At 36.7% G+C, this 20,150-nt stretch overlaps 1 protein-coding gene across 1 annotated transcript in view; it reads right to left on the reverse strand.

Moving 5' to 3' along the window:
* LOC113097643 (zinc finger protein 385B-like) overlaps positions 1-20,150 on the reverse strand; it is an 82,499-nt gene that overhangs the window by 44,870 nt on the left and 17,479 nt on the right. The window contains exon 2 of the mRNA XM_026262916.1: positions 11,383-11,646. Coding sequence (XP_026118701.1) covers positions 11,383-11,646 — 264 coding nt within the window. The remainder of the gene's footprint in view (positions 1-11,382; positions 11,647-20,150) is intronic.

The following is a 20,150-nucleotide window of genomic DNA, read 5'->3' on the forward strand; positions in this document are numbered from 1 at the left end:
TGGTAGCGTCTTATTTCCTGGTCATGCTAGTCTACTAGTCCATCTGCCTCCTCCACACTTGCACAGGTCCGAAGTGAGTCTGAATGGTAAGGGGGGGGGCTGTCAAACAGAAAAACTGCTGATGAAGTCAAGAAAGGGAATTATAAAGCTAGTCTCAAATATTTTCTTTCTTTTTTTTTACTGCCATCACTATTTCTATGTGTTTAACAGATAAATATCAAATTAATACACAAGATTTGTATTACTCTTTAGGCCTTCTTGTGTTACACTATCTATCATTATTTTCTATAAGAAACATACATGGGCATTTGTGTAGACTTGAAATACCAGCCAATGAATGCAAAACATTTGCATTGAACATTTTGAACAAAACAAATTGACGGATTTAAGAATTGTGCAAACAAAGGCCACTAGTAGTGCTGGGCGGTTTGACCCAAAATTTATATCACAGATTTTTTCACCAAGCTGAGCCAGATAATGACTCATTCACGAGTCAAGAACCGGTTGCATCGGTTTTTGGATCATCAGTAGTTCTTTCGGACAGTTCGATTAAAAAAAACTGGTCGAAGAAAACAGTTCACAGGTTCTTTTGCGCTCGACGTAATGGCGTTATTGGTGATGACTGCCCTTGATTCAATCCTTCGGGTTACCTGGGCTCATAACACTAGCACAGAATCAGTTCAGAATCAATCATCAAAAGAATCAGTTCGGTTCAGATGCTCTGTGTGACAGTCTGCTTCATGCTGAATCACACATTCGCAGTATCATCGGCTCCTCGGTTCACGAATCGGACACGTCTGACAGAAACGGTTCTTGTCTTGAGAACGAGTCAGTCTTTTGTTCGTTATCTGGCTCGGCTCATTGTTCATCTTCAGTTCTCTCTTCACAGCAGTTCAGTCAGTGTATTGTTTGAGTACATGAATTACTCTGGGATATTGGTTTGTTTGAACTCAGAGGGAGTGTCAGCCACATTAAAAAAGTTAACAACTTATGTCATTTGTGTATTAATGCGTATTGGAGACACGGACCGTTTTAAACGATTCAGTTCGATTTTGTGAACTGGTTCAAAAAGATCTGGTTACATCAAATGATTCGTTCGCGAACCGGATATCACAAACTGCTTTGTTTTGAACTCGCTCACAACAGACCCGGAAGAGAAGACAATGCTGAATAAAATCGTAGTTTTTGCAATTTTTGGACCAAAATGGATTTTCGATGCTTCAAAAAATTCTAACTGACCCTCTGATGTCACATGGACTACTTTGATGATGTTTTTCTTACCTTTCTGGACATGGACAGTAGACCATACACACAGTTTCAATGGAAGGACTATCCCTTTTTGGGTGAACTATCCCTGTAAATGCACCAGTATGGCGGTATATTCAAAATTAACATCGTAATGAAAATATACACCGGTTTTCGGTATGAACCGGTTTACTTCCCAGCACTAGCCACTAGAAAAAGGAATATCCATGAGAGAAAGAGTTTTCACGCACTTAAGCTGGAAAATCGAAGAACAAAAAGGCTTACAACCTAAAGCAAACAAAATCCCACACTGTTGGCGCTCCTGCTGAATGACACTATGGAATAATGACAGGGGTTAGGGGGATTACAAAAAGAGTGAATACATATGTGTTTTAAGAGAGAGAATATGGAAAAGAGAATGGAAAGAATAGAGTTTAAGTCTTAAGCACCTGGAAAAGAGAAACTGAGAGAGGAAGAGTGACTGGAAAACCAGTCAAAAGAAGTCCATAAAGCAGAGGAAAAACTGAGTGTAAAGGTCGAGCAAAGACTCTTGCAAGCATGATAGAAGCCATTCATTTGAAAGATTTTCTCCTTTTGTGTTCCAGAAAGAAAGAGGTCAAACAGGTTTGGCATTACATGAAAGTAAACAAAAGAAATTTATTTTTCATTGAACTACTTTACTTTTGAAAGAGACGGTGTGTGTGTGTGTGTGTGTGTATGAGAGCGTGAGAAAGAGATTTGTCACAGTCAGGTGCAACATTACCTCACTTTGATTAGATGCTAAGATATATGCAACACACACAAGCATGCATGCAGGCTGGTCTGCTAACATTGTGTCATATGGAGCTTGAGGTTGCTTCCTACACATCATTTCCTGTGCAGGGCTGTCACTGCCCATCAGAGCATTGAAGAGATCTGACACTGACAGGAGCTGACAGAGGAAAAACACCCACATCACAAACACTCCCTGACACAAAACACACACATCACAAACACACTGGCAATTCAACACAAACACTCCCTGACACCAACACACCCAGAAACAACAACCCACTGAGCACACAACTAACACACTTTAACAACATTTTCAAAAGTTACAACAAACATCATCCACAAAATATTAAAATGGCAATATTATGACAATAAGCAACATCTACTAGAAGATAATATTTTGATTAAAACATTTTTTGATTATGTAAATACATTTAGAAAATAAAAATATATAGTTTTTAAAATTATATTGTATATTACACAATATAAAACATTTATAATACATATATAATATATATAATGATATATATTAACTATACAAATCTCTGAAGATTTCGATTTCCATCAATACTGTTATTTTGAACTTTCTATTTTCTGAAAATGAATGACAGTTTCCACAAAAATGTTAAGCAACACAACTGTTTTAACACTTAAAATAATAAGTAATATATTACTTATATAATATGTAATATGTAAGCACCAAATCAGTATATTATAATGATTTCTGAAGGATAATGTGACACTGAAGACTGGGGTAATGATGCAGAAAATTCAGCTTTGCATCACAGGAATAAAATATAATATAGAATAGAAATATGCTAGTCTTTTTATATCAATATTTTAACGGTGGTGTAAAAAGATTTACATAATATAAATTCATAAAATAATGCTTAAAAAATTTTGACAATTGTAAAAGATAAAACATGACGAATTATGTGTTCAGAGTGTGCATGGGTATTCAAATCCTTTCTGCAACATTCAAATGAACATCCCATAATATGGGTGTCACAATGAATCTGAAGTGATTTGCTGAGAATGTAAAACCTGAATATTTCACAGCAGCATATTAGCCTGAGTCAAACACATACACTCCAGTGACCGGTGCTCAATGTCACACATGCGCGCACACACACACACACACACACACACTGGACCCCTCTTTGTTCTGGGGCAGCATCTGTTTGGTCTGATAAAGGGATTAGGACATCCATTCCCCTGACCAGCCAATAGGGTTTAACCACACTGAGAATAACAGTATGAGTTTGTTTTTTTTGTGCGAGGCAGACGCCATCAGAAACAGAGAGGAAGACTAGAAGTGTGCTGTACACAAGACTGTTGTTTCTTCTTATGGTGTGTGTGTGTGTGTGTGTGTGTGTGTGTTTGCAAAACCAGATTGTGCCATTTTTCGCCTGAATGAGAGAAATGATGAAATACTAATTACACGCTACAGACATCACCCCAAGCAAATACTCGCTCAATCAAGTGCTGCCCAACAAAGCACACGATTGCAACCTTTAGCCTTCACAACACGACTTCAGTACATTCCTCTCTCTGTCTTACCTCTTCATCGACATGAAGAGAGTTGTTGCGCAGCTACAACATAGGATCAGCCATGTATAATTGGGAAAATAATTCAATGTCAGCAAAAACATGTGCACACAAACTTCACCGCATGCACGCTGATGAACACTGATGTGTAATAGGGTGGAGTGAGAAGGGCATTCGTGATTTGTCTGCTGTTGGTTCAGGGAATCATAGGAAGAGTTGCTGACAAGACATTATGTCCTTGTGATTTAATACACAGATGATGATGATGATGACGGTGATGATGATGACAAAAGCCATGATGCTAATGTTGATGATGTAAATGCACTGTGATGATCCAGTGCTGTGGCCATTATGTTTCTGGATCATATTATTTTTTATTAATAATAATAATTTTAAAAAATTAAAAGCAAATTCACTCTCCCTTTTTGTCTATTTCACCCTCTGTTTCTGTCATTCTGCCATACTTTATCATTAACTGCAGCCACCCGGAGCAGCCAACCGGAAAATTTCCATCATGAAACATTAACTCATCTGCATATTGCAGCCCCATTCGCTCACTTCCCGTGCATAAATTAATACATGAATAACAATGAAAGACCCGGTGTCGCTCTCTGAACTGAATACGACGTTTCTTTGGTAAAGTGTTACGCTGTGAAATATCCTTACACTTAAATGTGCTCTAAGGTTTAATCCATACACTTAGTGTGTGTGTGCAGTGATTCATCTGTCTGACCTCTTTGTCTTTTTTATATCTTAATAAACTGCAAGAGTATATGCAACAAAACTAAACTGGATACGTGTTATTTTTATGACATTAAAGTACTGAGAAGTGTAAAAGCATTGCTGTTTGTTGGTAATGGCCCAACCTAGCAACACTGATTCAGCCAATGTGTGAGTTTTGGGGCGGGGCTAACTGTTTGACAGACCAATTGCAGATTGGGGGCAGTAGGAGTGTTTAGCCGTGTTTCCACTGTCGAGCTTAAACCGGGCGTGCTAGTGCGTGCCAGGGCCAGTCGCGTTTCCACTGTCACTTCCGGGGCTTGATCGTGCCTCGTCGGGGTTCCTCGGGGCAAACAGTCAGGTTTTTTTGGGGCTTTTCTGGGGCTAGAGGTGTGGTTATTGAAAATGAGTCTGGAGAGCGTCAGCACGGATCATTTCAGAAAGATAACAGCTTTTACACCAGCATTAAAGATGTTTTAAAATAAGTTGAGTTAAAAAATCACTCTTACTCAGCAGCGAGTGTTTAAAATAACTTGATCCGATGTGGATTATGATCACCATACAAGGCAAAAATATTTAAAAACGATGTAAAAGACTATGCACGCTAAACATTAACGTTACCATAGTAAACATAGTAAATATGACCGCTTGAAGAAATCAGACGTCAGCTTCTTATTCTCTATCACAATTGTGTATTTATTTAGTAACATATATTATCTGTCATAAAGTCTCGTCTCGAGAGTTTAGCTCCACATAGCCTGTGTCATAAAAATATAATAATGCTATTTTTTTTATTTTTTTTTCGGGAGCTTTTATAAAAATAGAGATATTATCATTCATTCTAAATGTGACGGGCTACTGTGGCTACAAATAAAAAGAAACAGACACAGCTGAATAAGCAGGCTATTTTCATAAGCGTTTAAAATAAATAAATAAAATACAAATACATTTATTTCTGTGTGATTTAATTCTGAGTGCTGATAAATTAATTCATTATGATCAATGTATCACTTATTCTATAGTGAAACATTGATGCTTTTGAATTTGAATATTTAACAAAGCATGCAACAAACGGCCACATTTATCATATTCGTTTTGTGATCGTGCTAGTTCCAGTGATTTATTCCTTAGTTTTCTGATAACTTCTGTTTGTTGGTGAAATGATGAGGTTGCATTACGTTTTTCCTGAGAGGTGTGTAAAGGGCGGGTTTTAGTGAAGCGCAGTAGAGCTACTGGCCCGATGATGGAAACCCTGTGCTTTTCTGGCCTCGGTGCTACTGGCCCGAGATTATTAGCCCCGCCTGGCCCGCTTCAAGCTCTGGCTCACACTGGCCCGACAGTGGAAATGCGGCTTTTGACAACTTCATTAATTTAGAATTTCTATTTGGTGGTATTAATGAATAAACAAAGTCACAAACTGCAGTTTTACCAACAATTCACATTTTCTAAAACAAGAAAAATAAGTTATTATTATTTAATTTCACAAATCATTATTTTTGTGGTATTATTATAGTGGCCACAAATAACAATCACCTTAAAACAACAAAAAAACATCAAGGAAAAATCTGTTGGAAATCGAAAAACAGACTTCCTCTCAAAGAAGTGACAAGAGACCATGTAAAGAGTAATAGGGTGAACGATGAGAAGAGAGGAGCTGTGAATAATCGAATGAAAATTGGTGATAAAAGAGGGAAGTCAAATAAAGAGGGGGGGGGGGGGGGGGTACATTGGAATGGTTGAAAAACGCAGCTGTGCAGACACACTCATGCAGAAAATTTTAGCCTTTAATAAATCTCTCTCTCCCTCACACACACACACACACACACACACACACACACACACACACAGACACAGACAGTTACTATAATCCAATACCTCATGCTGCATTAGAGGAGACCAGAGACGGAGAGTATAAGAGACAGAGAAAGACAAACACAGGAGCAGAATAAACATGCAAAACACAATCATACAACACACAGAGATGAAGCACTGTACCAAAAAAAATACCAGCATGTGTTCACTAAAGCAAACATTGCTATACATGACAATACACACACTTGCACAAATTTGCTATTTAGCAGCCACCTTCATCTAAAGAGCTTTCCAACACAACATAATACTATACCCTTGAAGATGCTTCAGGATAACTGGCTGGCTAAAGGTCACAATTATTAGTAACTTGGTTTTTCAATCACCAATGCAGATACTGATATCAAGAGAACATGATGGCCTTGTATATGAAATAAAAAATAAATATTTTAAATGCATTTCCAATTATGTAACTTTATACGTTTATAGATTCCACTTTATTAATTTTACACCATGTGAGTGTCTATACAGTATATATAATTGGTATCTGCTATTTTCTTATTTAATATTACATTTAATTGGTAATTAACTGAAATACATGAGATGTACAAACTGCTAAAATGAGTTATATTGCCACGTTCTGGTAAATATTGTTCACAATATAAATATGAACTCACAAATACACATCATATCTACTATTTAGTGTTTGTGTGTGTCCAGGCAGCCTGATAAAAGACTACTAATCTCAGCAGTCATACTACAGTACGTAGCATACCAATTGAGGAACCTATCTGGGGATTGGGATGGTGGGGGTGAAATATGGTTTTAGAGAGGAAAAGATGGGATGAAGTAAAATGATCTGCCAGCTAGAGTGGACCATTAACAAATGTGGACAAAAGCAGATGCTCTGAGGGATTTAAACATAAAGTCCTATAACAAATGTTCATGTATGCACACAGTTCTAAAACAGATTATAATTATTCAAATGTAACAAAATAAAAGGTAGATATGATATCCCTGTAAGCACATATTCATATTACCCTCCTTGTGGCATGTGTGTATGTATGTGTGTGTTTGTGTGCAGTCATGCTGATTATGTGGGTTTGAGTTCAGGGGCCTGGAGGAGTCAACAGAAGGTGAGCAGTGATAAGACTGTTACTTAGCACGTCTTGTGTGTGGTTAAGTGTCGCTGTAAATCAAGTTTCCAGGCTTTTGCCTTTTCCTACTGACATGAAAGTGAATCACACACACACACACAAACACACACACACACACACACACACACACACACACACACAAATGCATTTAATTATTCTAAAACTGATTTACAGTCTTACCATATGCAATCTAGAATTTAGTAACTGTTCAGTAGAATGACTTCTAAATTAATAAAAAAAGTGAGTTCTGTAATGTGTATAATTTATAGTATACTAATAAGTACACAATTTAGGGGAAGGGGAAGTCGTGGCCTAATGGTTAGAGGGTTGGACTCCCAATCAAAGGGTTGTGGGTTCTAGTCTCGGGCCGGATGGAATTGTGGGTGGGGGGAGTGCATGAACAGCTCTCTCTCCACCTTCAATACCACGACTTAGGTGCCCTTGAGCAAGGCATTGAACCCCCAACTGCTCCCTGGGTGCTGCAGCATAAATGGCTGCCCACTGCTCCGGGTGTGTGTGTGTGTGTGTGTGTGTTCACTGCTCTGTGTGTTTGCATTTCGGATGGGTTAAATGCAGAGCACAAATTCTGAGTATGGGTGACCATACTTGGCTGAATGTTTATTTGTATACTTTATTTGTTTTGTACCCAATTAAGTTTATTAACATGTTCAACGTAGTTTTGAGCAAGGGCCTTTCTCTTTAGTGGGGAGGCAGTCCCCCCATGTCAACAGGTCCCCTGTGGCTCCCCTAAATTTGGAATCTTATCACAAAAAATTATTTTGGGTTCACTGTGCTGTGTGTCCTTTGGGTGGCAGTAATGGAAAAAAGTAAAATATCACCAGCTGCTAAATTCAAATCTGTGTTAGCCAGAGACAGACACGTTTTCACAGCGCTGCCCATTAAAACCAATCACACATGATTCTGTTGAGTTAATGAACACATCGGCCAATCATAGGCTTTCAGGTGAGTCATCGTGTTTTGCTAAGTTCACATGCCCTGACTGAATTCTGCTCTCTGGCGAATTCTCTCATCAGAAACAATTAAGTGCAGATGTGCGTACGACTGTAATATCTCACATTATTTGTTAGTTAAACAGTTTAAACTGAGTTTTTGAGATTGTTTGAACTCTGGCTAGAACTTGACTCTTTCTGCAGTTTACATCGCACATCGCCAGTAGGTGGCGTAACAATAAATGTTTTGAGTAAATCATTTACTCAAATGTGTCATTCAAACACTCTTCATTCAGCAACAAAGTAATGCTGCTCCACAAATAGCTTAATTCTTCTGAAATCGCATACTCTTCTTTAGAATAAGTCATTACTAAGTGACTGTTAACATTTTTTTATTTTTTGTACTGTGTGTGTGTGTGTTGTATGAATGAAATAAAATGGTTGTAAAGCAATACAACTAATGCTGAAAATCACCCAAAATATTAGGTAATCTGGGTACTTTCATTTACTGTTTATGTTTTGGACATACTCTTTTTTGCCTACTAGGCAAGTATGCATTTTCGGATAGAGTAGTTCAGAGCATGTTCGGAAGCTCTCGTGAACACGCATTGGAGATTGAAGGGGAAGTGAAAAAAATTGTGAAAATTTTTAAAGTAATTATTTTAGGTTTTTTTTGATGCACAAAGAGCATTCATGTTGCTTCAGAAAATTACAGTTACCGGTAAACCACTGGAGTAAGTAATGACAGCGTTTTAATTTTTGGAATGTGACATATCCCTTTAATTATATTCCTCTGATAAATTTTGGATGTGTGAGAACAACTATGCATGAGGATTTTTTAAAGCTTTTAAAAATATATATCTATAAAAGAATAATAAATATGTGTTTATTGCATTTGTTTATTTGTATTTATATATCATGGACAATAAACATTAACATCACTCTCTCATATAAATCCACTCAGTGTAGCTAAAATTGGTAATTTGATGAGAATTAGCATTTTACTTCTTCTAGCTGTCAAAAGTTTAGATTCTCACACAAAAATGAAGGAACTGTAGCTAATGATGCAGCATCACTGGCTAGTGAACCGTGCTGTACAGTGCCATCCACTTAAAATGAGAAAGACACATACAGTACTAAAGGACTCAATCACCGTTTTGTGTGTGTGAGGATGTGTACGCAAAGCAGATGTTATGTGTGTGTAGCATCATGTAGGCTTTAGGCATTGCTGTTGTATGCTCATGGGAAAGGCTGTCCAGTCTAATTTGACTTCTATTATGCTGTCGAACATTAGCAGAATGGCTAATCAATGAACCTTTATATCTTTATGCTTGAATGCAAACACACACATTCACACATAGGCATGCATTTCAGAGCTTCTCCGTAAACAACATAAAGCGTCACCATTTAGAATCCTGCTAAGACCCTAACACGCGCAAACACAAAAACTGCATAAAATCTAGCTGGCTCAGAGACCGTGAGTGCCTGTACCCCGTTGCTGAAGGGGGTGTCGCCACGTCGAGCATTTCCATGGTGAACATGTTCGGTTGCTATGTAATTATGGTCTATTTGTATGAGAGCCTGCACCTGAAGTGGGTCTGACTGCTGCTCATATGATTGGCCATGCATGCGTGTGTCCTTATGTGTAAGAATCAACAGCATGGAAGTTAGCTTTAATTTCACATTTGCATTACAAGAGAAGGAAAATTATGTTTGTAGGCCAGGGTTTCGTGTGTGTGGCATTTGCATGCACTTGCTGTCTGTGCAGGTTTGTGCAGAGCTCTGTTGTTGCGTGCAAGGACAAACAAATTGTGTTACTGGATTATTCTACTGTTGTTCAAATAAATGGACAAATTCCACATCTAATCACATGATTCTGGATGACTCCACCCAGTTTTGTGGAGATAACACTGCACGACACTAAGCTGCCACCAGCTGCCTGACTTTCTATCCAGCAATTATCTCCAGACTGACATCTAGACTTACAGCCCAGTCTTTACCACCGTATAACTACAACAATCAGCATCTCACGGGCTTCTCACATGCTCCTTCCTGACCTATCAGCTGGGCTTTAAAGCCGCATCACCATGGAAACATAAAAGCAAGTCAAGTCAAAATCACATATTAACTGCAGATGGACACAATGAGGTCTAAGGGTATGAATTGCATGCAGATGCCTGTCAGACCCCGGCTGACAACATGAAGGTGGTTGATAATGTTTTTAAAGCTGTTTGCATGTCATAAAGATATGAATTTGTGACTAACAAAAAGTCTTATGGCACTAGTGAAAATACAGATTTGTCTCAAAATTGTTTCTACACATTTAATACTAATATAAGAAAAAATATTTGTTGAAAAAAAAAAAAAAAAATCAACACAGCGTTCATAAAAATGATGTGTTAAGTGTTTTGACATAAATAGCATGACATGATTCAGCCAGGATGGACATGTTCCTGGAATAAATTCTTTTGTCACAAAACACTATTCCTGTACCCCTAAACTAAGGGGTTTTACAAAAATTTAATAGAATTATATTTTACAGCCATAGCCATTTTTTAACAGTATCCTACCGTAGTACCCTAAGAGTAAGTAGAAAATCAGTGTCAGATTAATAGAAGCTAAACCTTTTACAGATAACATGTTCCACTGTATAAATGTAGTATATATACATTAAAATATTGCAGTCAGTTAATCAAATTTGGGGTCTGTGGTATCAAAAAGTCAGGAATCCCCTGCTCGAACCAACCCTTGAAATCAAGGGGAAATGAAAGGCAGATAAAAATGTTGAAGACCCAACCCCAGCTCTGCATCTAAACCTACACCTAAAATCTGATTGGTTGATAGGAATGTTGTCCAGCTTGAGTAATCATGTTAAGTGACATGCACAAGAATGTACGGTACACAGTGTGAGTCACCCTAGTAAAACATGTGCCCAGATATACAGTATATATAATTTATTGGTCCTGGAACCACCTTCTAGAAAAAAATCTGTAGCCTTAAACACCGAAAAATCAGAAGGCACGGATGTTGCTAGATGCGCACTTCCAGGGCTGATAAAGGATGTTGATCCAGGAACATGTTTTGTTCAAACAACTGTTTGGGTGGATAATGTTAAGCAAGAAGCTACAGTTTCGGAGCTCCAGCTATGACAAGAACACCAGAGAAAGACACACATATCATACCTGTGCTGCTGTTGTTTATGTGTTTGAGTCTTTTCTGGTGTGTTTTGCCATTGTAGTGTATCTGTGCTTGTGCTGCGGAGTTCAGCTGAATGTTGCACACTTCACAGAGTGTGTACGACCTGTGTTTGCGCTCCCGCTTCGGACGAGAGTTTATAGGTGGGACGTCCTGTCTTATATACTCCACCCCATCAGAGGACATGCCCTCATGCCCAGTCTGTTCGGTCAGCAACCCGTCTTCAACAGGACTCAGCGGACGCTTCATTCCTAAGAGGAGAAGAAATGTTTAAGGTTCTCTTACTTCATTCAATTTATGATTTCCATCTAAAAACTTTTAAACCACATTTTCTCTATTTTATATTAATACTAAAAGTTTTAGTGAACTAAAAGTCACACACACACACACACACACAAAAGTTTTGGGTTGGTAAGCTGTTTTTATATTTTGAAGTCTCTTACGTTAATCTATGCTGCATTTAATAAAAAATACAGTAAAACAGTAATATTATGACAGTAATACTATCATTAAAAGAACAATTTTCTATTTTAATATAAATAATAAAATGAAATGTTTTCCTGTAATGATAAATGATGAATGTTCCGCACTCATTACTTTAGTCTTCAGTGTGACAGAAATTATATACAATCATTTGTTTCTCAAAAACATTTTTTATTAACATCAATGCTGAAAACATGATGTTTATTTTATAACTGTAACATAATATATATTTTATAAATATAGCATACTAGTTTTAATGTTTTTTTTTTTGTGTGGAAACTGATACATTTATTTGATAAACAGTTCAAAAGAACAACATTTATGTCAATTTAATGCATCCTTGCTGTATAATAGTTTTCATTTATTTCAAGGAAAAACTTGACCCCTAAACTGACCCCAAACTTTCGAAATGTAATGTATATATTTATTTATATATATTATCATTTTCTGTTCATCATTCTGACAATCTCCGGGGATTACAGCATTGCTACTAACCTCCACTAGAGGGAGATATTAATCAACGATGCCCAGAATTTACAGAAATAGTTTTGCTTTTTTTCACAGTTAAATTCAGTCTTTAACATTATAATTTTATGTAGTAATAATAATAAATTAGTTAAAAAATATTTCACTGTAACTCATGAATATCATCTAAATCACCACTAGCCTACTATAATAAACTCCTTGATCTCTGGACTTGTCTATCAAACACACACCTCACATGGACAAAGATATACTAGAGCATTTTACACATGCACACAGGCCCCATTGATCAAGTGCCTCTCTTTCTCTAAACACCACTCCCTGACCACAGACGGAGCACAGACAAGCACACATCTGTCCCTGTTGCCCAAACATACTGTAAACCCACTCCACCCAACTCACAACATGGTTAGTAAAATAAAATGTGAAAATAATACAATCAATTTAAAACACTCTTTCATTAACACATCTGTTTGGATTAAGAAGCAATTATTCTATAAGTATTTTGTGCATTTAAGCTGATAAACCTGAGTAGTTTATCTATCAAAGTATTATATTTTTTTATATTTTATACAAACAATATTGAGGTCTCATCAGTCACAGGTTTGTCAACTCCGTCATGACCCAGTGTAATAGTTTCTGTAAATAGTTGTGGGATAAATCTTGGCATTTTTGTTATGTTTATTAATGCAGCTACAACTAAAGAAGAAGAAAAAAACCTGCTCCACTGTATAACACATGGTAAACATATTTCATTTTGTCAGCTCCGTCAGCTTTTATGTCTGTGTACAGTCGCAATCTCTAGTAGAAATTATTTCTCTTTGCTCCTGGAATAAATTTTGTCAAAAGTTAGCAACCATTCAAATAGATCCACACCTGACCAATGAAAATCCTTCCTGAAATGTTATTGGTTGTTAGTGAAATGCACCAGAAAGTCTTTTAACAAATATGGAACTTTAATTTCTGTATATAAATGTAAATTTATGCTAGAAATGTTTTGGAATGGGATATTTGTCTGATTTGTACATATAAATATCCTAGTCTGTCTACTGCATCATTACATTTTACAGTCATTACAGGTAAAAATCCATCTGATGTTCCATTTATCTACATAAATAGGCCTAACATACTGTATATAGCTATTAAATCTTTGCTTGTATAAATTCAGTGTGGTCATATTTTGAATACCTCTAACTGAAATGAGGTCATTTGTTTGTTGAAATCAAGCTTCCTTGTGCTGTAAGTTGCCCTATTATAAGGACACAAATCATATAAGGTGAATGTGTCTTTTTAGAAAAAAAAACAACAACATAAAACCTTGAAATAATGAGTGCCTTGAAAAAATGGATGGACAAAAAAAAAAAATCTACAGGTATATGGCAGTATACAGTATGTGGTAGTTTTGCCAGTGGTACTAAAATGATTGTACATCATGAAATCAAAAATAACCCTACTTGCTTTTTTAGTGCACAGTAGTAGTCTTGAAGCAAATAGTTGAACCATGCAAGTCAATACACTGGGAAAAACATTGTCTGCCGTTTCATTCTTGCTCTGATGAAGTCAGTTTGATGGCTTGGGAGAATCCTCTTGTTAAGTATGACGTCCAACTCATTTCACTTACGAATACTATCTCAGCAGACATTTATTAACACTATTTCATTAATATTAAGTATTTAAGCTAAGCGTAATTTCTGTGCACACTACAGTCTCCCTGCTCACAGTGTCTCAGACACTAATATTTTAGCTGATTCAGTTTGTTGTTTTCTGAAGAGGCGTCTGGCAGAGCATTAAGTCCCAGAAGTGGTGAAAGATGATGTCAAACGTAACAAGCAGATATTCTTAATGGGGTCCTATTATGCTTTTTCACTTTTGAATTTTAGTCAGTGTGTAGTGTGTATGTTTGGGCATAACAAAGCTCTATAAAGTTACAAATCTCAAAGTCCACTCCAAAGGGAGATATTTAAAAAAACATTTAAATTCCTTTTCAAGATCTACAACAAACATCTTGTTTGGACTACAGCGCTGTTTTCCAAAACAACATCAAATTGATATGGAAATATTGATGCCATCCTTATCATAGGGAACTTGCTGCTTTGGGAAGGGGCGGGGCAACACTGAAAACCATCTGAACTGTTCACCAATCACAACACACTGGGACAGCTAACCAATCACGACACATTTTGTTTTTCGGAAGGCTGGTATTCATCAAACCCAGAACTAATCGAAATATTTGTGCCATGTTGGAGAGAAAGGTAATGACGTAAATTATATTAAAAATAATGTTTTTCAACCACCAAGCATGAGAGCATGTTCTAGTACACCCCCAAAACAAATTCAAGACATTGTAAAAGAGCATAATAGGACCCCTTTAACCACTCCTATCCAACCAGATATTGAAGTTAGAAATCCCTGTATCATGACCACTAATTCACATCCTTTAAAAGAGGGTTTTGTTCAAAGGTGCTATTATACATCCATATAGATCTTTGATATGAATATTTTTTGGTAATTAAATATCGCCAGCTAAAAAGTAACTAGTAACTTGTACTCTGAGTATTTTTTACTTTTACTTAAGTACTGTTTTGAAAGCAGTACTTTTATTTGTAATTGAGTATTATTTCATCAATGTAACAGTACTTGTCAAGTACAAATTTTCAGTACTCTTTTCACCACTGCAGTTCTGTTGCTGCTATAAGGCAACAAATAATAATATAATAATGCTGAACATTACAGTGAACCGAACCTAGGCTTCTTGTATTTTGTGAGCTACTGGAGACTTTTCAAGTTATTGTTTTAGAATAGTAAAACATGAACAGAACTACATGAAAACATGTCTATGAGATCAAAGAAACAGATTATTTATATTTAATATATTGTTGCAAAATCATATACTGTTAATGGGTGGATCAAATAAAAATATTATGCTCTTTAATGCACCTGACGGAAACAAATTAAGTTCTTTGATAAATTGATTAATTCAGAAAAAGTTGTTCCCTTACATGGCTCATTATTATAAAAAATGTATCATTAAATAATAAAAACTCACATTATAAAACATGTTTTATCCCTCAACTCAGGAATCAATGAGATATATATTGCACAAATGTATACTTATGTGTGTACATATACATGTGTATTTTGTGTGAGTATTTTATATGTGTGTGTGTGTGTATATATATATATATATATATATATATATATATATATATATATATAAAGAAAATGTTAGTAGGACAAAAGTACATATATCTACAGAGCCATCCAGACCAGCAGGAGAAACTCCTTATTGTTGAGCTGCAGTCACTGCTGGGCATGTTGACATCATGGAACAGTTAAGATTCACTGAGCTCCTATTTCTCTTAGTTAAACATCTGAAAAGATCCTTGAGGTCACCCTGTCGTCTGGACACACAGCTGAAGGAGTGGCAGTGGATCAAGAGAGGGCTGTTAGTGATGTTAGCGATCTTCTGCGCTGTACTGTGTGTCTTGTATCACATCTTCTATCCCCATGAGACCGCATCAATCAGTGCACGGATATCCTGCTGAAAGTCACTCAAGTAGGGACATGTGTGTATTTCTGCCACTCACACACACAAAAAAAACAAATGCACAAACAGCAGGGCAGATTGTCAAGCGCTCCAAAAATACTCTAATGAAACCAGACATGATGTGGCCAACTTCTGAACAGAGCACGCTCCACAGGTCAAGACAATATAGCAGTCTTTCAGTTACTGAGAGGATCAGTCTGAGTAAACAGAGTAAAAATAGTAATACATAAATAAATAAATAGATAGTTAAAATTAGATTGTCTTATTATTTAATTTATTTTTATGAAATGTATAATTTATTTGTAATAATTCCCTTTGTACAGAACACATTTTCATCAGCCCCACCACAGAAATTATATTCTATTAGTATTTTAATGTATGTGTACTGTAACTAAAAGTGAAAATGGAAAATAATAGACCTAGTAATAGTTAATGCATAACACAAACTAATTAAATAATAAATAAAAATATAATATAACAATTCCTGTTATCCCCCTCAACTTTCCATAAAAGAAATTCAAATAAAGACAAACTCACACAAATACAATTACCACTAATAGACACTTCAAATTATACAGAACAACACAAAGAGTTGTCTAGTTTCTCAGTCTTTCTCTTTTTCTCTCTTATTATTTTCAGTTCTTTTTTTGATCCCACTTGTCATTCCCAGCTCTAAAGGTTTGTCTGACTTCAGCACCTACATTCTAGCCAAACTGAAGATAAGTGTTGAAAGTGAAGATAAAATCAGCTCCAGAGTGCCACAGTAATAGTTACTATCAGACACAATAAAGACATGTCAGTGAAAATACAACGTCTGCCAACAGTTTTAAACAAATGGAAGCTACAGCAGTTGTGTGTGTGTCATTATTAGCCACTGGCGTTGTATGTACAGATGAATCTATAATTGGCTGGCTGAGCTCTGGAGTGATGAGTCTTCTGTTGTTGTTCCACTGAAGTGATGCTCTGTCTGGTTTGGAGACACAGCCCTGTGGAAAACTAGGAGTTGTGTGAACGGCTCACTGGATGCTCTCTCCCTAATAAGTTTACTAAAGGCCACTGGCATCACCAGTGGAGATGAGTGTGTTTGCTCAGGCCATACTCTGTGTGTGTGTGTGTGTGTTTGTGAGGCCATATGTGCGTTCAACTCAGTTGGGACAAGAATAAATTTGCTCTGTTTCATAGCTTTGCAAAATCTGCTGTGTGTCCCATAATTTCAGTTTAGTCCATTTTAAATGATTTTCTGTATGATATGAGGGGTGTGTGAATTACGTCGTACAGTCTGTACTGTTAACAACACATAATGTTTCACATGGTGAAGCCGATTGGTTCTAGCTGCATCAACAGCCAATGAGCTTGCTTCTCAACATTCAAATAGTTGGCCAGTGCTTGCCCTCCACCCGTCTGCTGCGGGGTAATTTCATATATGCTATATATGCAGGGTTATTTTATATATGCAGCAGCAGTATTTCTTACATGCTCACAGCAGCATGTCTGTAGATGTACTGGCATTAGCAAGTCTCATACTTGCTCTGCCACGGCAGCAGCGTAGCAGATCTTTTCCTCCAAAATCAAACACATTAACATTGCCATGTATGCTACCAATAGGACAGGAGAGGGGAGGGATCGGGAAAGGTCCACGAGCCAGTATTCGATCTCAGGCCACCCATGTACTGCCCACAAGGCTATCGGCACAGACTAACCTCAAACCTTTGAAGAGTAGTATATATTTTTCAGGGTAAGAAAGTATTTTGGGGGAGCAGTTTGGAAGGTTTGGAAGTGAAAAAACATGATCAAGTCATTTTATGTATGTAATATATTTTAAAAGAATAATAATAAAAAAAAAATCATGTCACTGTCCTATATTCAATCATTTCACATTAATTTCAATTTGTACTAAAAAATAGCCCATGTTACATTTCAAAGAGCAAGGTTGTTCCAGTGAGACAGTCAGCTCTGATTATGCTAACAGATGTTGTATAGATTATGGAGGTTTATGAAGAGCACGATCTGTCCAGGTCTCCTGTCTCTAAGCTTTATAACACCACAGAACATCATTATAAATTCAGAATTATGCAGGTGAAGTCAAATCACAGCGGATAGCAAACTCACATTGAAGGAGATGGCCAGCTGATGGTATGCATTAGCATAACATCAACCTGCACAGCCACTCTTTCCTCTCTCTTTTACTTCTCTCATTGACATTGCTTTCAAAAAAAGTGCCATATTTTCCATAAGGGGAAGATACTGGGCTTTGCTTCATGCATCTCAGTGATACTGTAAGTGAGCGTCCGTGAGATCAAGAAGAGGACGCCTGGGGACTTCTGAATCAGATGTGAGCATTATGAACTACAGATCACTGGGGAAAATGAGAAAAAACAACAAAGAGGTCAATTAACCCGCAAAAATTTACATCCAGAAGCAACTAGGGTAGAAAATACACATTCACAATGGGTGCAGAAATTAAGACTTTATGCTATTTTTTATGCTCTAATGAAGTTACTGTTATGAAGTTGAGTGCAGTTTCTTTTGTTGTTCTAAAGGCTGCTAAAAGGCACAATGCTTTATGTGATTCTGGCGCTCTTTCAAACACCCACACATAATTGCCTAATGCTTCACACACATAAACACATACACACTTAGCAGGTCAATCAGCTCTCTGACACCCAGGGTTGATACACTGCATCATCAAATAAGTGTGTATATGTTCAGTCAGAATATGTATGAGGCACAAACACTCACACACTCAGCAGGCAGTTTTACCAAATGCATGCACTGATATTCAGATGGAGAAGAAGAATGAGATTTGACAAAATTCTCTTATTCATGCACACAATCACACAATGTTGCACACTCTTTGAAAGGAGATCATTAACAGAAAAAAAGCATGAAAACCATAATTATAGAGCTATTAGCAAATTATTCTAGCCAGAAAAGCAGCACAGTCGTGATGGTCAATGAATCCAGAGCATCATACATACACACAAAATTGATTATTATTGAATCCTGATGCAAAAAGATAAGAAAAAAAAGATCAACTGTGATTACACATAATTTGTGTGTGTGTGTGTGTCCTGAAATGAAAAGAAATAGGACAGTAGAATTACAAATGGCACCATAACTAATATACTGTACAGTACCTTTACTGACAAAGGCAAATTATTTTTATTATTATTATTTTACCATTTTATTATTTCATAAAATATTTACACAAAATTTTAACTTGTAATTTCTCACAATTTCTTCTGTGGAACATTTTTTTTTTTCATACAAAAATGGTTTGGTTAACATTCTTCAAAATATATTTGTATGGTTAACATAAAAAAAAATAAAATAACTTTGAAATGACAGAGTGAACTAAATTGTTTATTCTCACACTTTCACACTGGAATATAAGGTTACATCCTTGACTAGGTTAGGTTACAACTTGGAACTCTTTGTGACAGGGACATACTTTATTGATAGCGATCAAATAAAATAAAGCCATCTCTTTACTTCAAGGTTCCACAAGAGCAGAATGGATGCTCCATCTCCATTAAGTGCGGGGATTTGAATGGATTTGGTAGCTGGCCACCTCCATTCCAGCACAACCAGACTAGTTTCATAATACAATCATCAAGCACTGTATACACATTATTCTGTGCAGACTTATACCATCAGCTGAATCTTTGAGCTCAAGGAACGCTTTTTAAAAATGTTTCCACACACATTGGCACAGTGTGTGTTGCTTGGATAGTGAGGTGGACTATTTGCAGCTGCACACACATTTAAACACAGCAAACGCTTTCCAAAGCAAACAAGTAAGTTGATTCGATGTCACTAACACTAAGGACAAACTGAAGCGGCCTTTTGAATAACCCCTCTCACTCCTTCCATCTGTACATGTGTGTATATGTGTGTGTGTGTGTGTGTGTGTGTTTGTGTGTGCGTGGAGGGCAGGAGGTTTAGATTAAACAACAGAGAGCTTAGTGTGTAACTAAAAACGTTTTCCATCACATTTGTACTCACTTTAGCCCTAATCCATCCTGATTACTCTGTCAATCATGACGAAAATACACCTGCCACGTTACGACACACACACACACACACACACACACACACACACACACTCAGACTGATCAAATGATAGATGCATACTGCTGTGCACTTAATAAATCAAGCTGGACTATATCATTTCATTGGCTAAATAACACAAACATACATACGCTTGGGTGTATTAAAGGAAGTGATAAAGACAGATGGCTG

The sequence above is a fragment of the Carassius auratus genome, chromosome 6 (assembly GCF_003368295.1).
Source record: "Carassius auratus strain Wakin chromosome 6, ASM336829v1, whole genome shotgun sequence".
Taxonomy (NCBI): Eukaryota; Metazoa; Chordata; class Actinopteri; order Cypriniformes; family Cyprinidae; genus Carassius; species Carassius auratus.